The sequence below is a fragment of the Argentina anserina genome, chromosome 6 (assembly GCF_933775445.1).
Source record: "Argentina anserina chromosome 6, drPotAnse1.1, whole genome shotgun sequence".
Taxonomy (NCBI): domain Eukaryota; kingdom Viridiplantae; phylum Streptophyta; class Magnoliopsida; order Rosales; family Rosaceae; genus Argentina; species Argentina anserina.
Genome location: NC_065877.1, coordinates 16,913,547 through 16,930,015, shown reverse-complemented (window position 1 = coordinate 16,930,015; position 16,469 = coordinate 16,913,547). Strand labels below are relative to the sequence as shown.

Sequence of the window (16,469 nt, the reverse complement as noted above, 5' to 3'; positions counted from 1 at the left end):
CAAAGCTGGGGAGCCTAGGATACCATACTCTTGAAGATTTCGTGCTGCCTTTGTAAGGAACCTTGGAAGGAGAATTATAAAGTATAACTATATGTTCTTCATGTTTAGTTTTCAGGTTTTTATGTTCTTGTTCTTAGATGATTTCTGTTTAGGTTGTAATAACCTGAATTTGATTACTAATGTCTTGTAATTTCATGAAGATTAATGAAATGATATTTTGGTTATATCCATATTCTACGTCTTTTAAAGAACCTTCATTCGAAGTAGAAAAATCGTTTCGAGAACAATTAAGTCGTTTTTCGATTTAATTCGGTTGACTCAAGAGTTGATTTTTGATCCGTCGCTCGTTTCCGAAAATTTCCTTCACAAAAGTCGTAGAGCTCGTCAAAACGAGTGTGTAGACATGTGACACGTAGTAATCAGAAGTCGGAGGAGCGAGATTTTAATTACGGAAGTTGTTGTGGGAAGGGTCAAATGAGGAGATGAGGTATTGGAAAATATCTATTTAGTTTCATCTTCTCCTTCTCTCTCTCCAGCCCGAGACTTTTCCATTTATTCTTCTTTCCTCTTCATTTCTCTTCTTCTTCAACCGACTCCATTTCTTCCTTGTTTCAAAAAAATCTTCCCTCACTCCAAACTCTCCATTCCGCCACCAATATTTCACCACCAGTCATCCTAGAGCTGTACTGACGCAACTTTGCACCCAACTGAACATTCACACCCCTCCATGCATGTCCAAGGAACTCCGGCAGTAACATACCTGCAGCTGGGGACTTTGCCACTGCAAGCTGCGGCATCACTGTTGGAATAGAGTCTTAGGTCACTTCAGGGGTTAACTTCACAGCTGCATAGGCTTTGGAGAGGAGGAGAATTGCCACTGCCCTCTAGCAGTCCCTCAACCTTGCTGTCAGTATTTTTGTGGTAAAGAGTTTCTTACCTTGACTTATTTTGCTGTGAGGTTGTGTTTGGGGCAGTGAGGTTGAGTTAGGTTGAGTTGAGGGAAGTTAAGAGTGTGTGGACAGTGGGTTTGTTGCTGGTTTGGCTAGTTAGTTGTGTCTCTGTTTTAGGTGAATTTTTGGTTAAGTGGTTAGTTGTGAAGTGGTTTAATTGGTTATGATTTTGTTGCTATTTTGGAATAGTTGAGAAGAAGAGAGAGACCGAGAGTTACATAAGGAAGAAGGTGTGGAGTTTCTTTATGTTAAAAGAGGGTTTGTTGTGTTGAGTGGTTTTAGTTCTGTTTTTTTTACTAAGTGATGTTTTGTCATTTAGGAAATTGAAGGAGCAAGCGAGTGATCTCACTTGAGGATTACAAGTTGTTTGCGGGAGCGAAAAGGTGAGTAAACCTCACGTTTGGTCTAGTTACCTTGGCGGTAACTAAACGTGTAAACTTACATTTTACATATTTTTACTTGTTGTGTGATTGAATATAAATGTGTATATATTTGGTGATTATATACGTATATCTAAATGGTAATAGGATATGCATATATTTATCACTAAATATATAAAACTACTATATTTGTGAAATATATTGTGTATTTTTAGTTGGTTTTCATTGAATTGTGGAGGATGGGACCGAGGGGGAATAAAATGTATCTCTCGGTAAATTGGAGGTTTTTGGATGGAATATTTGTATAGTCGAAGTGCTTATATGTTGTGTGACCAGAAGGGAAGAAAATGTACCTTCCGGCGTTATTGTGTTGTGATTATTTTGTTGTTACCGGAAGAGAAGAAAATGTACCTTCCGGTATGATTATTGCGTGTGTAGCTTTGTGGGTTGTGGTGTTGACTTTGTGGCGGCCTTTTTAGGCAAAAGACTTTGTGCGAGTTGTTCTGCCTTAGTAGCGGCCAGTTTGGCGAAAGAAAATGAATACATATGATTTAGCCTTAGTGGCGGCCCAAGTGGCAAAATGAATTTCAATGTTCTGCCTGTGTGGCAGCATTAGTGGCGTAGGCATATGTCAGAACCACTCCTTGGCCGGTTGTGGGATGATCATCTAGAGCTCTAGTATTACTGCCAATCTTTTGGGTGCGACCTGAGGGTCGCATTAACCCAGAATGTTCTGCATGTGTTGCGATGTGATTGTGAGTTGTGATTATGCTTGTGTGGCAATATGTGGCATTTGTTGTGGCATTGGTTGCGAGTTGACGTTGTTAGTGTTGTGATGATAATGTTGTTTTATATATATTTATGAGTTTAGAAATATGTTACATTATCCTTGAGTAATTCTTTTAGTTTACTCATACCAGCGTTGTAGCTGACCAGGTTTGTGTTTACAATCCTGGTGTACCATTATTGGTGCATGGGGTAGTACTGCAGGTACTTCGCAGTAGTAGAGCCGGAAGGAGCGAGCAGTTTAACAACAGTGTGCTGTTTTTGCTTCTGTTCATTTTCCTATTTTGGTGAGGACTTGTGAGAGTTGAATACTGTACAACTTACAAGTGTATTTACGTTTTGTTACAGTTTGAAATATAAGTGTTTTGTTAAACTTGGATAAGATATTCAGCTGCTGTAACGTAATTTCATTTATTGAAGTTATATCAGAGTGCTAGCATCCACAAATTCGAAAGTTTACTGTTCTGAATTTAGGGATGTTACATAGGTTTTGTTGAAGTTATTTTTATTCTTGTCTATGAGATATTTGTAATTTTCGAATGACATGATGAATTAAGGTTTTCGATTTTTATTCAATGATTTTAGGTTTTATGCATGAGTTTTTGTTTATTTATTTAAATGATTTTCGGTATGTTCTTACTTATGTGTGTGATTGATACCTGGAAGTTGACGTTACATGTGTAATACTCCAAAGTTATAAATGATTTTGATACTTGGGAGTTGATTAATTGTTTGTTCTTTTTCACCTTCACCGATTATTGCCTAAGTTCAGTTGGACTTGTGCCTTTGAATATGTTAATTTCTCTATGTGATACGTAATTGCATGATGGGTTAGTATGTTAGATTTCGAATGAGGCTGGGGCTAAGTTCGAATGTGTTAAAGTGTCATTGAGTTAGGAACCTTGGGAGGAACTTAACTACATAACCAATTTTAGGATGTATAATGAACCTTACGGCATTAACTTAAATGAGATTAGATTTCGTTACCTTTGTTCTTATGTTATTTGTTTGGTAATTGCTTATGTGTTGATTGGTTGATCTCATGTATATATTAGTTTAGGTTTTATTTTCTGTTTTGATACCGATCCTATATCCCAAAATCCTCAAACTCTTATGAAGTTATTAAATATTTGTGATTCTTTACCCTGGATGGATCCCCGGTTTGTGAACGATACCCTCTTGCTTTATACTACTAACGATGCTTATAGGGTTAATATTAATCTTGAGTAATCGAATCGATCAACCACCCTTCCATCCTTTCTACTCTTTTCAATTGGATACCGTTGGAGAGTTCACCTCCAAGACCTTTGATGATTTCATTTTGCATGTCTACTGGGATCGTCGTTGACCATATAATTCCTCAGGTTATTCACAGTACGATGCAGCAGAGGCTCGGCCTTAGTTATGGGTACTAACCTGCCCATCGTTGGATTGACATATGTAATGATATTGCATGCAGCAACACTTATTCGTTTTAGACCCACAACTCACCAATACGATCCCAACATTCTTTTCATTAACGCCTATTTGGATAAGTTTCTTATGTGCCTCCATTTTAGTATCTCATATGGGTCTACATGAAACGATTAAGTATTTTGGTTGGTTATGATTTATGAATCACCAACACTTGTCTGCTATTCCCAATCTACAACAGTGAATCTCTATCATGGGAATATCCGCAGACGGTCACTTTGATAAGACATACTTCCCGTCGTTAGGGGAGATATGGAATGCTCTCATTCCGGTTTTAATGCTAGGAATTGACGTGATGTGGCACTATGTCTCATTAAGATCATGCACTGCTCTGAGTAAGCAATAAGTGCAACGCATTATCATCATCTAGAAAGTCAAAAATTTAATGCTCAATGACTTTACCATAAATGTTGTGATGTGTCGGTAAGATTGAAACTCTCAAAATATGGAAGAATTTCACATGACCTGTTCCTAGCACTGTTGTCACCATCCCTCATAGTGGGAAGGAAACCGGCGATGACATCGTCGTACGTTGTGGTGTTGTCGGCGCCTGTGGTATTGCATCACAAAACAAGGGCGGAAAACACAAAGATGGACTAGTAAGGGTCATAGCTTAGGTCTTAGCTCCTACCTAGATGAGGAGGATACCATTATTCTTTAGAATAAAAAAAACAGAAAGAAGTGAGGTGCGTAGGCACAAGTATTTCGCCCATCATCAAGAGATATTCTCTGAACATGTCTATCAACTAAGTTTATGTGGGACGCTATAGACTCCTTTTGTTGATGTTCGAGAACAAAAGAAATCTCTCAATTGATCGTATAAGCGCGCACATGTGTTAATGGATTGATCTCCCATGATTGATGATGTATTCGCTTATGCTCGTATTCTGTTGTAAAGTATCACCGATGAGCAACTTGACCGAAGTGGAAAGAATCAATACAGGCTGAACTAGACTTGTTATGTTAGTCATTGTTCGTAAGTGTACTGAAAAAGATGAAGTCATGCAATATTTGCAGGACTTATGGCGCAAAGATTCTCTTATTATCCTTGTATTGACTACGATGAGTTATATTCTCTCGTTATAGACATAACTACTTTCTGCTACTTGATCAGTAGTAGTGTCCATGAAAACTGATTTGTAGTATATGATAGTGGTCATTACATATCTGTATAGGGATCTTGACGCATATATGAAAGTGCCCAAGAGACCTTAAATGCCTCCAGACCACGGAGAGCTTATGTAATCAGATTGCGATATTTGAGAGAAGTAAGAAGTTTTTCCCCTTTTGTTTTATCTTGATATTGTTTTGTCTTTACTTTTTGCTCCTTTGTTCTAATCAATTATATTGCAACTGTTTTGTTAGGTTGATCACAGATGACTCTAGGTCTTCCTGGGCCATATTTCTTTGGTTTGTAAGTATGTATATTGTTTACATGTTTTTTTGACTTAAAATCATTGTCGCTTCTCAGGTTTGGAAATTGCATATTTGTGAGTCTATTACTTTTGTACACCTGTGAACTCTTGACCATGCTTAAGTAATCTATTCAATAATGAAGGAACTATGGTATAAAAGCAAGCTGCATAGGCAGATATGAGTAGTTGATTTTTGACTTTGATGTTGCGCTTTGATCTGGATAGGAGGATCTGATCATGTGATCAAGTTGCCTTACTACAACACTAATCTGGTATATGTATATCTGCTTGAGTGAGTGACTGAGTAGTCTTGCTCTGCTTTCTCTGTCTGTTTGTTTGCTTCTCTCTATCTCTATCTTTGTCATAAATAAGTGATTGAGTGAGCAAGTGACCATGTAGTTAGGTATTGTGTGTTATCTGATATTTCCTTCCTTCTTCTTCTTCTGCTTCTTCTTCCTCTGACCCCAGTTGAAAAAGAGAACCCCAGTTGTTAAGTCGGATTGATATAGTAATACCAGCATCTTTCTCAGTCTTTCTTTTTCTTGTGGTACTTGCAGCAGCAGCACTTTCCCTAATCTGCTTTTTTTCTGTGTCTATCTGTAGTCCTACCTGTGTTTCTACTGCTCTTAATTGCTGTGTAGTTATTTCCTTTGTTGGTTTAGGTTTTTGGGTTCAAATTTACTACAATTCAGCATCCATGTACTCTCTTTGTTCTTTGTCCTACCTGTCACCGAGGGTCTAGGCCTGCTGCTATAAATGGAAAAAGATCATAACTTGATATGCTTTTGGTTTCTTTTGATCTTTTCCAAGTTTATGGCCAGTGAGTTTTGCTTCATTTCTTTTTGCTTCTCAATATTGTTTCATATTAGATAGTTTTGTTGCAGTTTCTGTTTCAATTTAGTCCTGAATTTATGGGTTTTCTTTGTGCTTGATCAAGTTGTCTTATCATGTGATTTGATAACAGCTGGTCCATCCTTGTTTGGTTTTGAACAATATCATTTGATCAATAGGCAATAGGCAGTAGGCTACAATATGTAATGCATCTACAAAGTTCTCAGTTTATTCAAGTATTACTATAGTATCCACAATATAATTGTACCTAGGTAGCTCCTATATATTTCTGCATTTTGTCTTCAACTCAGACAATTGCTATTTTGCACTCCAGTATTAGCTTCACTGACTCTTGGTAAAGCACATTTAAGCAAGATTTTTTCTAATTTCTAAAGCACATTTGAGCAAATATCAACACAAACAGGAAGATGCTGGAGCTAGTCATGGATTGAAATTACACTGGTTCACGTAAACTAGTCTCAATAATCATACATTGGGCTACACAACCTACACATCTGAGTTCCTTATATCCAACTAATCCAAGAATCAAAGATATAATTCACAAAAAGCATAATATGCGCTCTAAGGGGTTCCAACCGCATAAATTAACAAGAAAATGAAGAAAATTCATCCCAGAACGATATAAAGAAAATTTACTTGTTGGCCTATTGCGAAACCGTCATGGCGACGGAAACGGCAACGACTCTCTTGTCAGAATCACATACCCCTGGTGAGGTGAGGCGATGGCGATGGCGACGGCTGTCTTCTCGGAATCGAATACCCCCCAATGAGGTGAGGCGATGGCGATGGCAATGGCGAATGCTCTCTTCTCGGAATCGGATACCCCCCGGTGAGGTGAGGCAATGGCGATGGCGACAGGGAGAGCTCTTCTTGAAGGTTGAAGCAGAGTTCCAGTCTTCCAGATCGAAGCGACGAAGTCGAAGGTCGAAGGCGAGATGGCGACGACGGGTTTTGATTTCATTTTTGCATAATTGCATCAAACAACGTCGTTTCACAAGAAAGAACCTACCGATATATTGGGTTAACCCGATATATAGCCGTTGACCACATTTCTGCATTGACCGATAAATTTTGACTGATATGCCCTTATCGTATCGGATTCGAAATATCGGCGATATATCGGCCGATATATCCGATATTTCGAACACTGATATATATATATATATATATATATATATATATATAGAGTAGACGTTCACGACTCCGGCGACCGGAAACGCGTAACGATGACACAGATGATGTCGACCGTGCTCCCCCCTCTTGGCGCTCCTGTATGTGCCGGTCGGAGCTTCATCATCGGCGCACGGTGACCGGAATTTGCAAATTTCCCATAAACTTAAAATTTCTAGAAATTTATATATTCCGACTGCCGTAGTCGGCGATGGAGCTTCGACCGGCACATAGAAGAGCATCGGGAGGGGGAGAGCACATCCAGTACTTTCTGCGCCGTCATTGCGCGTCGCCAATCGCCGAAAGCGGTGACATCCACACTTTTGGTGCACTGTAGACGTTCACTCTCTAACCTACCTATATATATAGAAAATCTCAACTTACCGTTTCAATTATTCTTTTTTAAATCAAGGCCTAAAATTAGCTCAACCCCAAAAGGCTTAATGCCATGTTGTGCAGACTTTTAGGTAGTCTTTGAAAAATTTACACTTTATTGTCAGAAACAGAACTCAGAATCTAATGATCTTTTCAGTATTCAAGGAGATCAGATCAACACGGAATCATAATTGCCAATTGAGATGATTTTGACAACTGACTTCTTAATATTCAATAATTATAGAACAAACTCAGCGTAACAATTGTTAGAACATGTTACCTGACCGCAAAAAAGTTGCAGGCATCGGCACCACGTATTCCCTGTTAAACAGTGACAAGCGTGGCCCGTGGACCAACTATACTGATATTGTCCCAACTTAACCACCTCACAGGTGTTGGGTTTTAATCACAAAAGGCCTCGGTACAATTGGTTATTATCCACCCACTTATAAGCTTTATTTTCTTTGTCACTTCTTAGATGTGGGATCTCTCCTCTCTAACACGCCCCCTCACGGGCAACCTAATTTTTAGGTCTGCACGTGACAGATTAACATCCCATATACTGGGATGAAAGAAACTAAGGTCCAGTAACTAACGACACTTAGTAGCCATCCAATCGGAAATCCTCCGATGACATGACAAAGTGGCACCCAACTCGGGCCCACGAAAGATTGGAGGCGCGACTGGAGAGGGACCCGCTCTGATACCATGTTAAACAGTGACAAGCGTGGCCCGTGGACCAACTGTACCGATATTGTCCCAACTTAACCACCTCACAGGTGTTGGGTTTTAATCACAAAAGGCCTCGGTACAATTGGTTATTATCTACCCACTTATAAGCTTTATTTTCTTTGTCATTTCTTAGATGTGGGATCTCTCCTCTCTAACACTCCCAGCCAAGGTCGTAAGATCCAGTTGTACACATCCACAGGAAGTCAGGAACCATCTAGCAATAAAGGCAACCTTCAGCAACAAATTATGAAAACGACCACGAACTGCTGGGTAAATTTTCCGTAAAAGTTTAATCCAGCAATAAAAAGGCTACGTACATACGACTCATTGTGATGATCGATGCATCATCATGCATGGATATCTAATCAAAGCCATCAACTTATTTGGCTTAACTCCACTCGCGGCCGGCTAGCTTAACTTGATCACTAAATTACTAGATGACGACCCCAAATCTTGCTTAATCTGTTTAGATTGTTTAGAGACCATGCATCAATATTCATAAGAAACTGATAATTGAAAAAGGTTACGGTCGAAGGTCTAAGATTTAAGTCATGAAAGGATAAATAAGTGCTCAACTAGTAGATAATAGGGAAGATGATAAAAAAGTCACGGTGGATATATACAACACTCAAATTGTATCTTGAATTGATGCTTAAATTGATGATTTGCATATATAGATTCAATGATATATATAGACTAATTTACACTATATACTAATCTCTCAACTAATCACTCCACTACCGATTGTTTCCTCCACTATCTCTTCATTCACCTACTACCATCCACTCACACTCCCCCTCAAGTTGGCGCATGCATATCAACCATGCCCAACTTGCCAAGTGAGTCATAAAAAGCTTTCTTAGATACTCCTTTTGTGAGCATATCGGCAAGTTGCTCTTCTGTAGGAACAAAAGGAAAACTGATGATCTTCGCGTCTAGCTTCTCTTTTATAAAGTGACGATCAACCTCCACATGTTTTGTACAATCATGTTGTACAGGATTCTGTGAAATATCAATAGCTGCCTTGTTGTCACAGTACAAATGCATAGCACATTTAGGTTTAATACCCAAATCTTGTAGCAAGTTTCTAAGCCATAACAATTCGCATACTCCTTGAGCCATACCTCTGTACTCTGCTTCAGCACTAGATCGAGCTACCACATTTTGTTTCTTACTCTTCCATGTAACAAGGTTACCCCCAACAAAGGTAAAGTACCCTGATGTGGATCTTCGATCTGTAATATTTCCAGCCCAGTCTGCATCTGTGAAGCCACAAATTTCAAGGATTCTATTGTGATTAGAGAACATTACTCCTCTCCCCGGAGCTGACTTTAAGTACCTCAAGATCCTTACAACAGCATCCATGTGGTCCTCGCTGGGATTATGCATGAACTGACTTACTACACTTACTGCATACGCAATATCTGGCCTGGTATGTGACAAATAAATCAGGCGTCCAACTAGCCTCTGATAACGAGTTTTGTCAGTGGGCACTTGATCTGGGTACTCTGCTAGCCGATGGTTCTGCTCAATAGGAGTATCAATTGGAGTACAATCTAACATACCTGTCTCCGTTAATAGATCAAGGATGTACTTCCTCTGACACAGATAGATACCATCACTTCCCCGGGCTACCTCAATGCCCAAGAAATACTTGAGTACACCTAGGTCCTTCATCTCAAACCATGTGGCTAGCTGCTTTTGTAATCTGTTCACCTAAATAGTATCATTACCAGTAACTACCATATCGTCAACATATATGATTAGGGCTGTTACCTTCCCTTGTTGATGTTTGAGAAATAATGTGTGGTCTGAATTACTCTGCATATAGCCAATTTTCCTCATGAATTGTGAGAATCTTCCAAACCAAGCACGAGGTGACTGTTTAAGACCATACAAAGACTTTCTCAATCTGCACACGAAGTTACTTGGAGAAGCGGCCACATATCCAGGCGGAAGATCCATGTATACTTCCTCTGTTAGTTCTCCATGAAGGAATGCATTTTTAACATCAAATTGCCTAAGTGGCCAGTTCAAGTTAGCAGCGACAGAGAGCAATACCCGGATAGTGTTTATCTTTGCAACAGGTGCAAATGTCTCATCATAGTCTATGCCATATGTTTGAGTGAACCCCTTCGCTACTAGGCGTGCTTTATACCGGCTTACTGACCCATCTGGATTATGCTTCACCGAAAAAACCCAACGACATCCTACAGTCTTCTTGCCATATGGTGGAGATACAAGCTCCCAAGTATTGTTCTTTTGTAATGCTTCCATCTCTTCTTCTATGGCTTTCCTCCATTTTGGATCTCCCAATGCATCCTGCACTTTGTTAGGTACTGATACAGTAGATATTTGATTCACAAATGATGCATATGACTTAGACAACCTTTTGGTAGACATAAAATTTGCCACAGGATACTTAGCTTTAGCCTGAAGGGTGGGTTCGTACTTTTTTGTTGGCTGACCCCGAGTAGACCTATTTGGCAAGACATATTGTCTACTATTAGCTTCACTAGTATTAGCCCCAATAGGATGACTAACCTCAGATGAGTGATCTTCTGTACCAGGAGAGTATTGGTCAGGTGTAGAATTAGTAGTACGGGAGATATGAGGGGCATTTGTGTTGTCATCGTTTGGTACTTGAATGTCTGGAGTGACTGGAGACCCGGCATCATCCGGTGGTGTCTGTGTAGCTGACACATGGGTAATCTCAATTGAACCGGTCACCATATCTACTGGCTTACTTGTCTCCCCCTCTCCATGATACAGGTCTTCAAAATATGAATTCTCCCCCTGAAGAGCAGTATCGGAAGAGGTAAAATAGCTCATGTCCTCAAAGAAAGTAACATCCATAGTGACATAGTACCTCCTGGTAGGTGGATGATAGCACCGGTACCCTTTCTGATGTCCGCCATACCCAACAAACACACATTTAACTGCTCAGGCATCCAATTTAGACCGTTGATGTTTTGGAAGATGAACAAAAGCAACACAACCGAAAACACGGGCATGAAGATTATGAAAAGAGGGTAATGATACATGAGATGCAAGTACCTCATATGGAACTTTTCCCTGAAGGACACGAGAGGGAAGACGATTAACGAGGTGAGCGGAAGTGATGACAGCATCACCCCACAGGTATTTAGGCATATGGGCACTAAAAAGAAGACACCGAGCCATATCAAGTAAATGACGCGTAAGGACACGTTGTTTGATGAACAATTCCGTGTGTGTTAAAAAACTCTTGAAAGACATGATGCACATATTCCCCCCCCCCATTATCAGACCGAAGAACTCTAATTGTTGCATTATATTGTGTTTGAACAGTATTATAGAAGGCTTGAAAAGCTGGAAAAACCTCATCTTTAGTTTTGAGGAGAACAACCCATGAAAGACGGGTGCAATCATCAATAAATGACACATAATACCGCATCCCTGACACAGTAGACTCTTTGGAAGGCCCCCAAACATCAGAATGAATTAATTCAAAAGGAATAGAACGTCTATTAGAAGTGCTAGGGGAATATGTAGATCGATGACTCTTGCCCAAAACACATGTCTCACAACGTAAAAGTGACTCATCCACATTAATAAACAAAGTAGGCATAGATTTTTTCATAACACTAAAAGATGGATGCCGTAAGCGACGATGCCATAACCAAACTTCACTTAGCTTATCAGAAGTGGAGAGTAAAGCGGTTCGAGACTGTGCCCCTGGTTTCTCCCCTGCATATGTCTGATCTAGATGAAACAACCGGCCCCTCAGATACCCCTGACCAATTAACTCTCCGGTGAGAAGATTCTGAAATATGACATACATAGGAAAAAATGTCACAGAACACTTAGCGTCAGTGTTCAATTGGGGAACAGAGATCAAGTGATGAGATAAAGCAGGTACATATAGCACATTGTGAAGCTCTATTGTAGGAGTAATACGAACTGACCCTTTCCCTAATACGGGAAACGCCTCACCATTAGCATTAGTAACATAGGGTACTGGTGGAGGAGATAATACGGTAAAATAAGATTTGTCATAAGTCATATGATCAGATGCACCAGAATCAATAATCCATGTATCAAAACCAACAAAGTTAGAAATATTTAAAGCCATACCAATGGATGCGAGAGGTATTGCTCCTCCTGCTGTGTTATGACCACGTCTAACCAGACCATGAATGGGAGAACCCTCTGTGACGTCTCCAGAAACCATTGAAAAAGGATTGATGCAGCGGGAACACAATAGGATAAAAACGAAGTTGAGCCTGTCTGGGGTGCACCGGACAACCAAGATAAAAGAATCCGGGTCTCGGGTCGGGTCGAATGCGGGTCTCCGGGTCGGGTCGAATGCGGGTCTCCGGGTCGGGTCGAGTGCGGGTCTCCGGATCGGGTTAAATGCAGGTCTCCGAGTCAGATTTTCGCCGAAAATTTGTTTTGTGTTTTCGACGCGCGCCTCTTCTCTTTCACCGGAGCTTCAGGGGTTGACGGCGGCGGCACCAGGACGGGAGTCCACGTCTTCGGGTATGACACCGACGGTGGGTTCGACTTCGGAAAGGACGGGGCTGTCGTCGTTCGCCGAGGTTCTGCCGTCGTTCGCCGAGGTTCTGTGCAGCGGTGGGTACCGGTGGTTCTAAGTAGCAGCTGGCGGGTCGCGGGTTTCAAGAAAAAAAAAATTCTCCGACGTCGACAATGAAGCTTGCTGCCGGACAGTGCGGTATTTATGTCCCTGTGCTTGTGGGGCAGAGGCTGGAGACCAAGCAGCAGCGGCGGGCGGGTCGCGGAGGTGCCGAGCAGCAGTGAAGATCACAGCTTGAAGGAGAGGGAAGAGAACGTCGTTTGCGCCAAAATGAAGAAGATGCAGTTCCACGCAAAAAACGCAGTGGAAACCCAGGTAAAAACAGAGCTCCAAAAAAAGGCTCTGATACCAACTCAAATTGTATCTTGAATTGATGCTTAAATTGATGATTTGCATATACAGATTCAATGATATATATAGACTAATTTACACTATATACTAATCTTTCAACTAATCACTCCACTACCGATTGTTTCCTCCACTATCTCTTCATTCACCTACTACCATCCACTCACAACAACTACTTCGATATATATATACAACTACATCGTTAAGGTATTGAAATTAGATTCAATCAATGAATGAATTAAAACTGTTTAACATGAACCGTTAGTGTAAATCTCAATTTTAAAAACTCAAACAATTGTCAAATTAGATGAAACTTTGTAGAGATGATTTTGAATAGTATACCTAAATATTGAATTACTTATGGTGAAAATATTTGACCAAAACGTGTGCTAAAATTAGAACTTCACTCTGTAATTTCAGAGTGAAGCTTCACTCTGGATAGGGACTGATATATATATATATATATACAGTCGATCATCTCTACAAAATTTTATCTAATTCGGACATCGTTAAGGTATTGAAATTAGATCAAATCAATGCGTGAATTAAAACTGTTCAACGTGAACCGTTCGTGTAAATCTCAATTTTGAAAGCTCAAACCATTGTCAAATTGGATGAAACTTTGTAGAGATGATCTTGAATAGTATACCTAAATATTGAATCGCTTATGGTGAAAAAATTTGACCGAAAAGTGTGCCAAAATTGGAACTTCACTCTGTAATTTCAGAGTGAAGCTTCACTCTGGATAGAGACTATATATATATATATATATATATATATATGCTGCCTTCATTTTCTTTAAACATTAATTTTTCTAACTAGTGAGCAGTAAAGATTCCAAAATGCTGATGCATTGCTGGACTTATGAACATTCAAAGTTTCGATCACTAGGAGTCTTTACAATTTCCGACTGGAGCCTTAAGAGACGGGTTAAGTTGACCAATTTCCTAGTCTTCTTCGATCAGCTTGACAGCTTGTCGAAAGGGCCGGGGGAAGAAACTAGTCTTGTTCATTGACCAAAAAAAAAAAAAACTAGTCTTGTTCAATTGATTATTACTTGTTTGATAAGTTGGGCTGGCACTCTGGCTTGCTATGCAACTTGTGATTTAGGTACTTACTCTTTGCAATTGCAATTAAACCTGGGTCGAGTTCACTATACCGTTCTTTGAATATTAACTACCTTAGTTAATCTATAAATGAGCATGTATGAATTTTCCACCAATAAAGATGGTATCTCAAAATGTTGTTGAAATTAATATGCGATTTGCTAAATTCATCCTTTTGTACGTAGCTCTTCACTGCAGCTGTAGAAGACGGGGATGGCGCGTAATTACGTTTGGTGTTGTACACGATCGATCGTCAAAGGATTAATAATCTCATAACCTCTCCTTAAACGTACGTTTAACTTCCTATGCGCAGTCATCGCACAATCCTCATTAGTATGTGTGTGTGTGTGTGTGTGTGTATCTGTGTATATATATATATATATATATATATAGCATCAAGTTGCTCAAGCTAACTTTCTCCAATGAAGACAAGTTATTAGGAGCAAGTCTTCTTCGACTTGTCCAAAGGGAAATAAACTAGACTTGTTCAACATATGATCAATTTGGTAAGTTAGGCTGGCTTTCTATGCAACTTGTGAAATACGTCAGTGACACTGTATTTATTAGTAGAATCTGCTTATGAGTTCCCAACCTATAAAACCGGAACCTCAAATGTTGTTGAAGCACACAATTTAACTTGCTAAGTTCATCCTTTTGTATACACAAGATGGTCAAGTCTCATGTTGATTCCCAAGTATTTTCCATAGTCTCCAAGTTGCTACTGTTTGAGATCTTAATGGCTACCTTCACCACAACAGGTCTCTCTCCCCTCACTTGATTAGACCTTATTGTTTGGTTAGTTAGCTCTGCATTTAATTTCGTAGCTAATAATTTACACACACACTGTGATATTATGTTGCAGATGCCCAAATTGGTGTTTGCTATGGAACTGTCGCAAACAACTTGCCACCCCCACAAGAAGTAATATCTCTTTACAACCAACATAACATCAAACGGATGCGGCTGTATGGTCCAAACCATGACGCTCTTGAAGCTTTAAGAGGCTCCAACATTGAGCTCATGCTTGGTGTCGAACACGAACGCCTTCAGGATATTTCTTCTAACCAGGCCAATGCAGATGACTGGGTACAAAACAATGTGGTGAAGTATGGAGATGTAAATATCAAATACATTGCGGTTGGGAACGAAATAGAATCAGGTTTGTTAGCACCGTTTGTTGGCCCTGCCATGGAAAAAATTCAAAATGCAATTTCCCAGGCTGGCCTTGCAAACAAAATTAAAGTCTCCACAGCTGTTCATCCTATAATCCTCCAAGAGTCTTTCCCTCCATCAAAAGGATCATTCAAGCAAGACTATCGATCATTTCTTGATCCCATCATTAGTTTTCTTGTGGGAAACCAATCTCCGTTGCTTGTTAATATGTACTCATACTTTAGTTACATAGACAATCCGCAAGATATTGACATTCAGTATGCTCTTTTCACATATCCATCAGTGGTTAAAGATGGAGACCTTGGCTACCAAAACTTGTTTGATGCACTTCTAGATGCACATTACTCTGCACTAGAGAAGGCCGGAGGTAGTTCTTTGAAGATTGTTGTATCAGAGACTGGTTGGCCCTCTGCAGGTGGCGATGGTGAAGTTACAACGATAGAGAATGCCAGAATCTACAATTCAAATCTGATTAACCATGTCAAGGGTGGCACTCCGAAGAAACCTGAAGGCCCGATAGAGACTTACATATTCGCCATGTTCAATGAGAATGAGAAAGGTGGAGCAGAGACTGAGAAGAATTTTGGGCTCTTTTTACCAACCAAAGATCCAGTTTATCCTATCAATTTCAACTAAGAGTTTTTTACATATATAGACACATTTTATTTTGGGAAAAATTCAGCAACAGTCCTTGAATTCATGTGATAAGAACAATCTGATCTCTGACATTTAAAAAAAAATCAAAAAGATCCATGAACTCTTATTACAATATCAATAAGGTATTTCTGTTAAAACTTTTGAAATATTCCGTTAAGATATTACTTTTTTCTGCTAATTTTGTCCTTTTGTTAAAATTTTGACAGGTGGGCCTGATTCTTAATGTTTGTTTATCTGACAAGTTTACAAATCTCTAAATCTACCCTCTATGCTCAAAAGTAAATAGTTATTTTATCATCATAGCAATTATCATAGCTTCTAGACTTGAGCTTTTAGCGTTTGCTAAAATGTCTTTAAAAGAACTGCATCAAGAAAAAAAAATATAAAAAACTAATAAGAAATAGAGATAACATTCCAAGAAATACCAAAAATTACTATGATATTATCTACAGAATACAACATAGAATCTACGCATC

General features: G+C 39.5%; 1 protein-coding gene across 1 annotated transcript; it reads left to right on the top strand.

Annotated features, from left to right (window-relative positions):
* The first annotated feature begins 14,776 nt into the window (after positions 1 to 14,776).
* On the top strand, positions 14,777 to 16,075 carry LOC126798605 (glucan endo-1,3-beta-glucosidase-like). Its single transcript, XM_050525615.1, has 2 exons — positions 14,777 to 14,921; positions 15,026 to 16,075. Exons 1-2 carry the CDS (start codon positions 14,831 to 14,833, stop codon positions 15,970 to 15,972), a joined length of 1,038 nt encoding a protein of 345 aa, XP_050381572.1. The 5' UTR covers positions 14,777 to 14,830; the 3' UTR covers positions 15,973 to 16,075.
* The last annotated feature ends 394 nt before the right edge of the window (positions 16,076 to 16,469 follow it).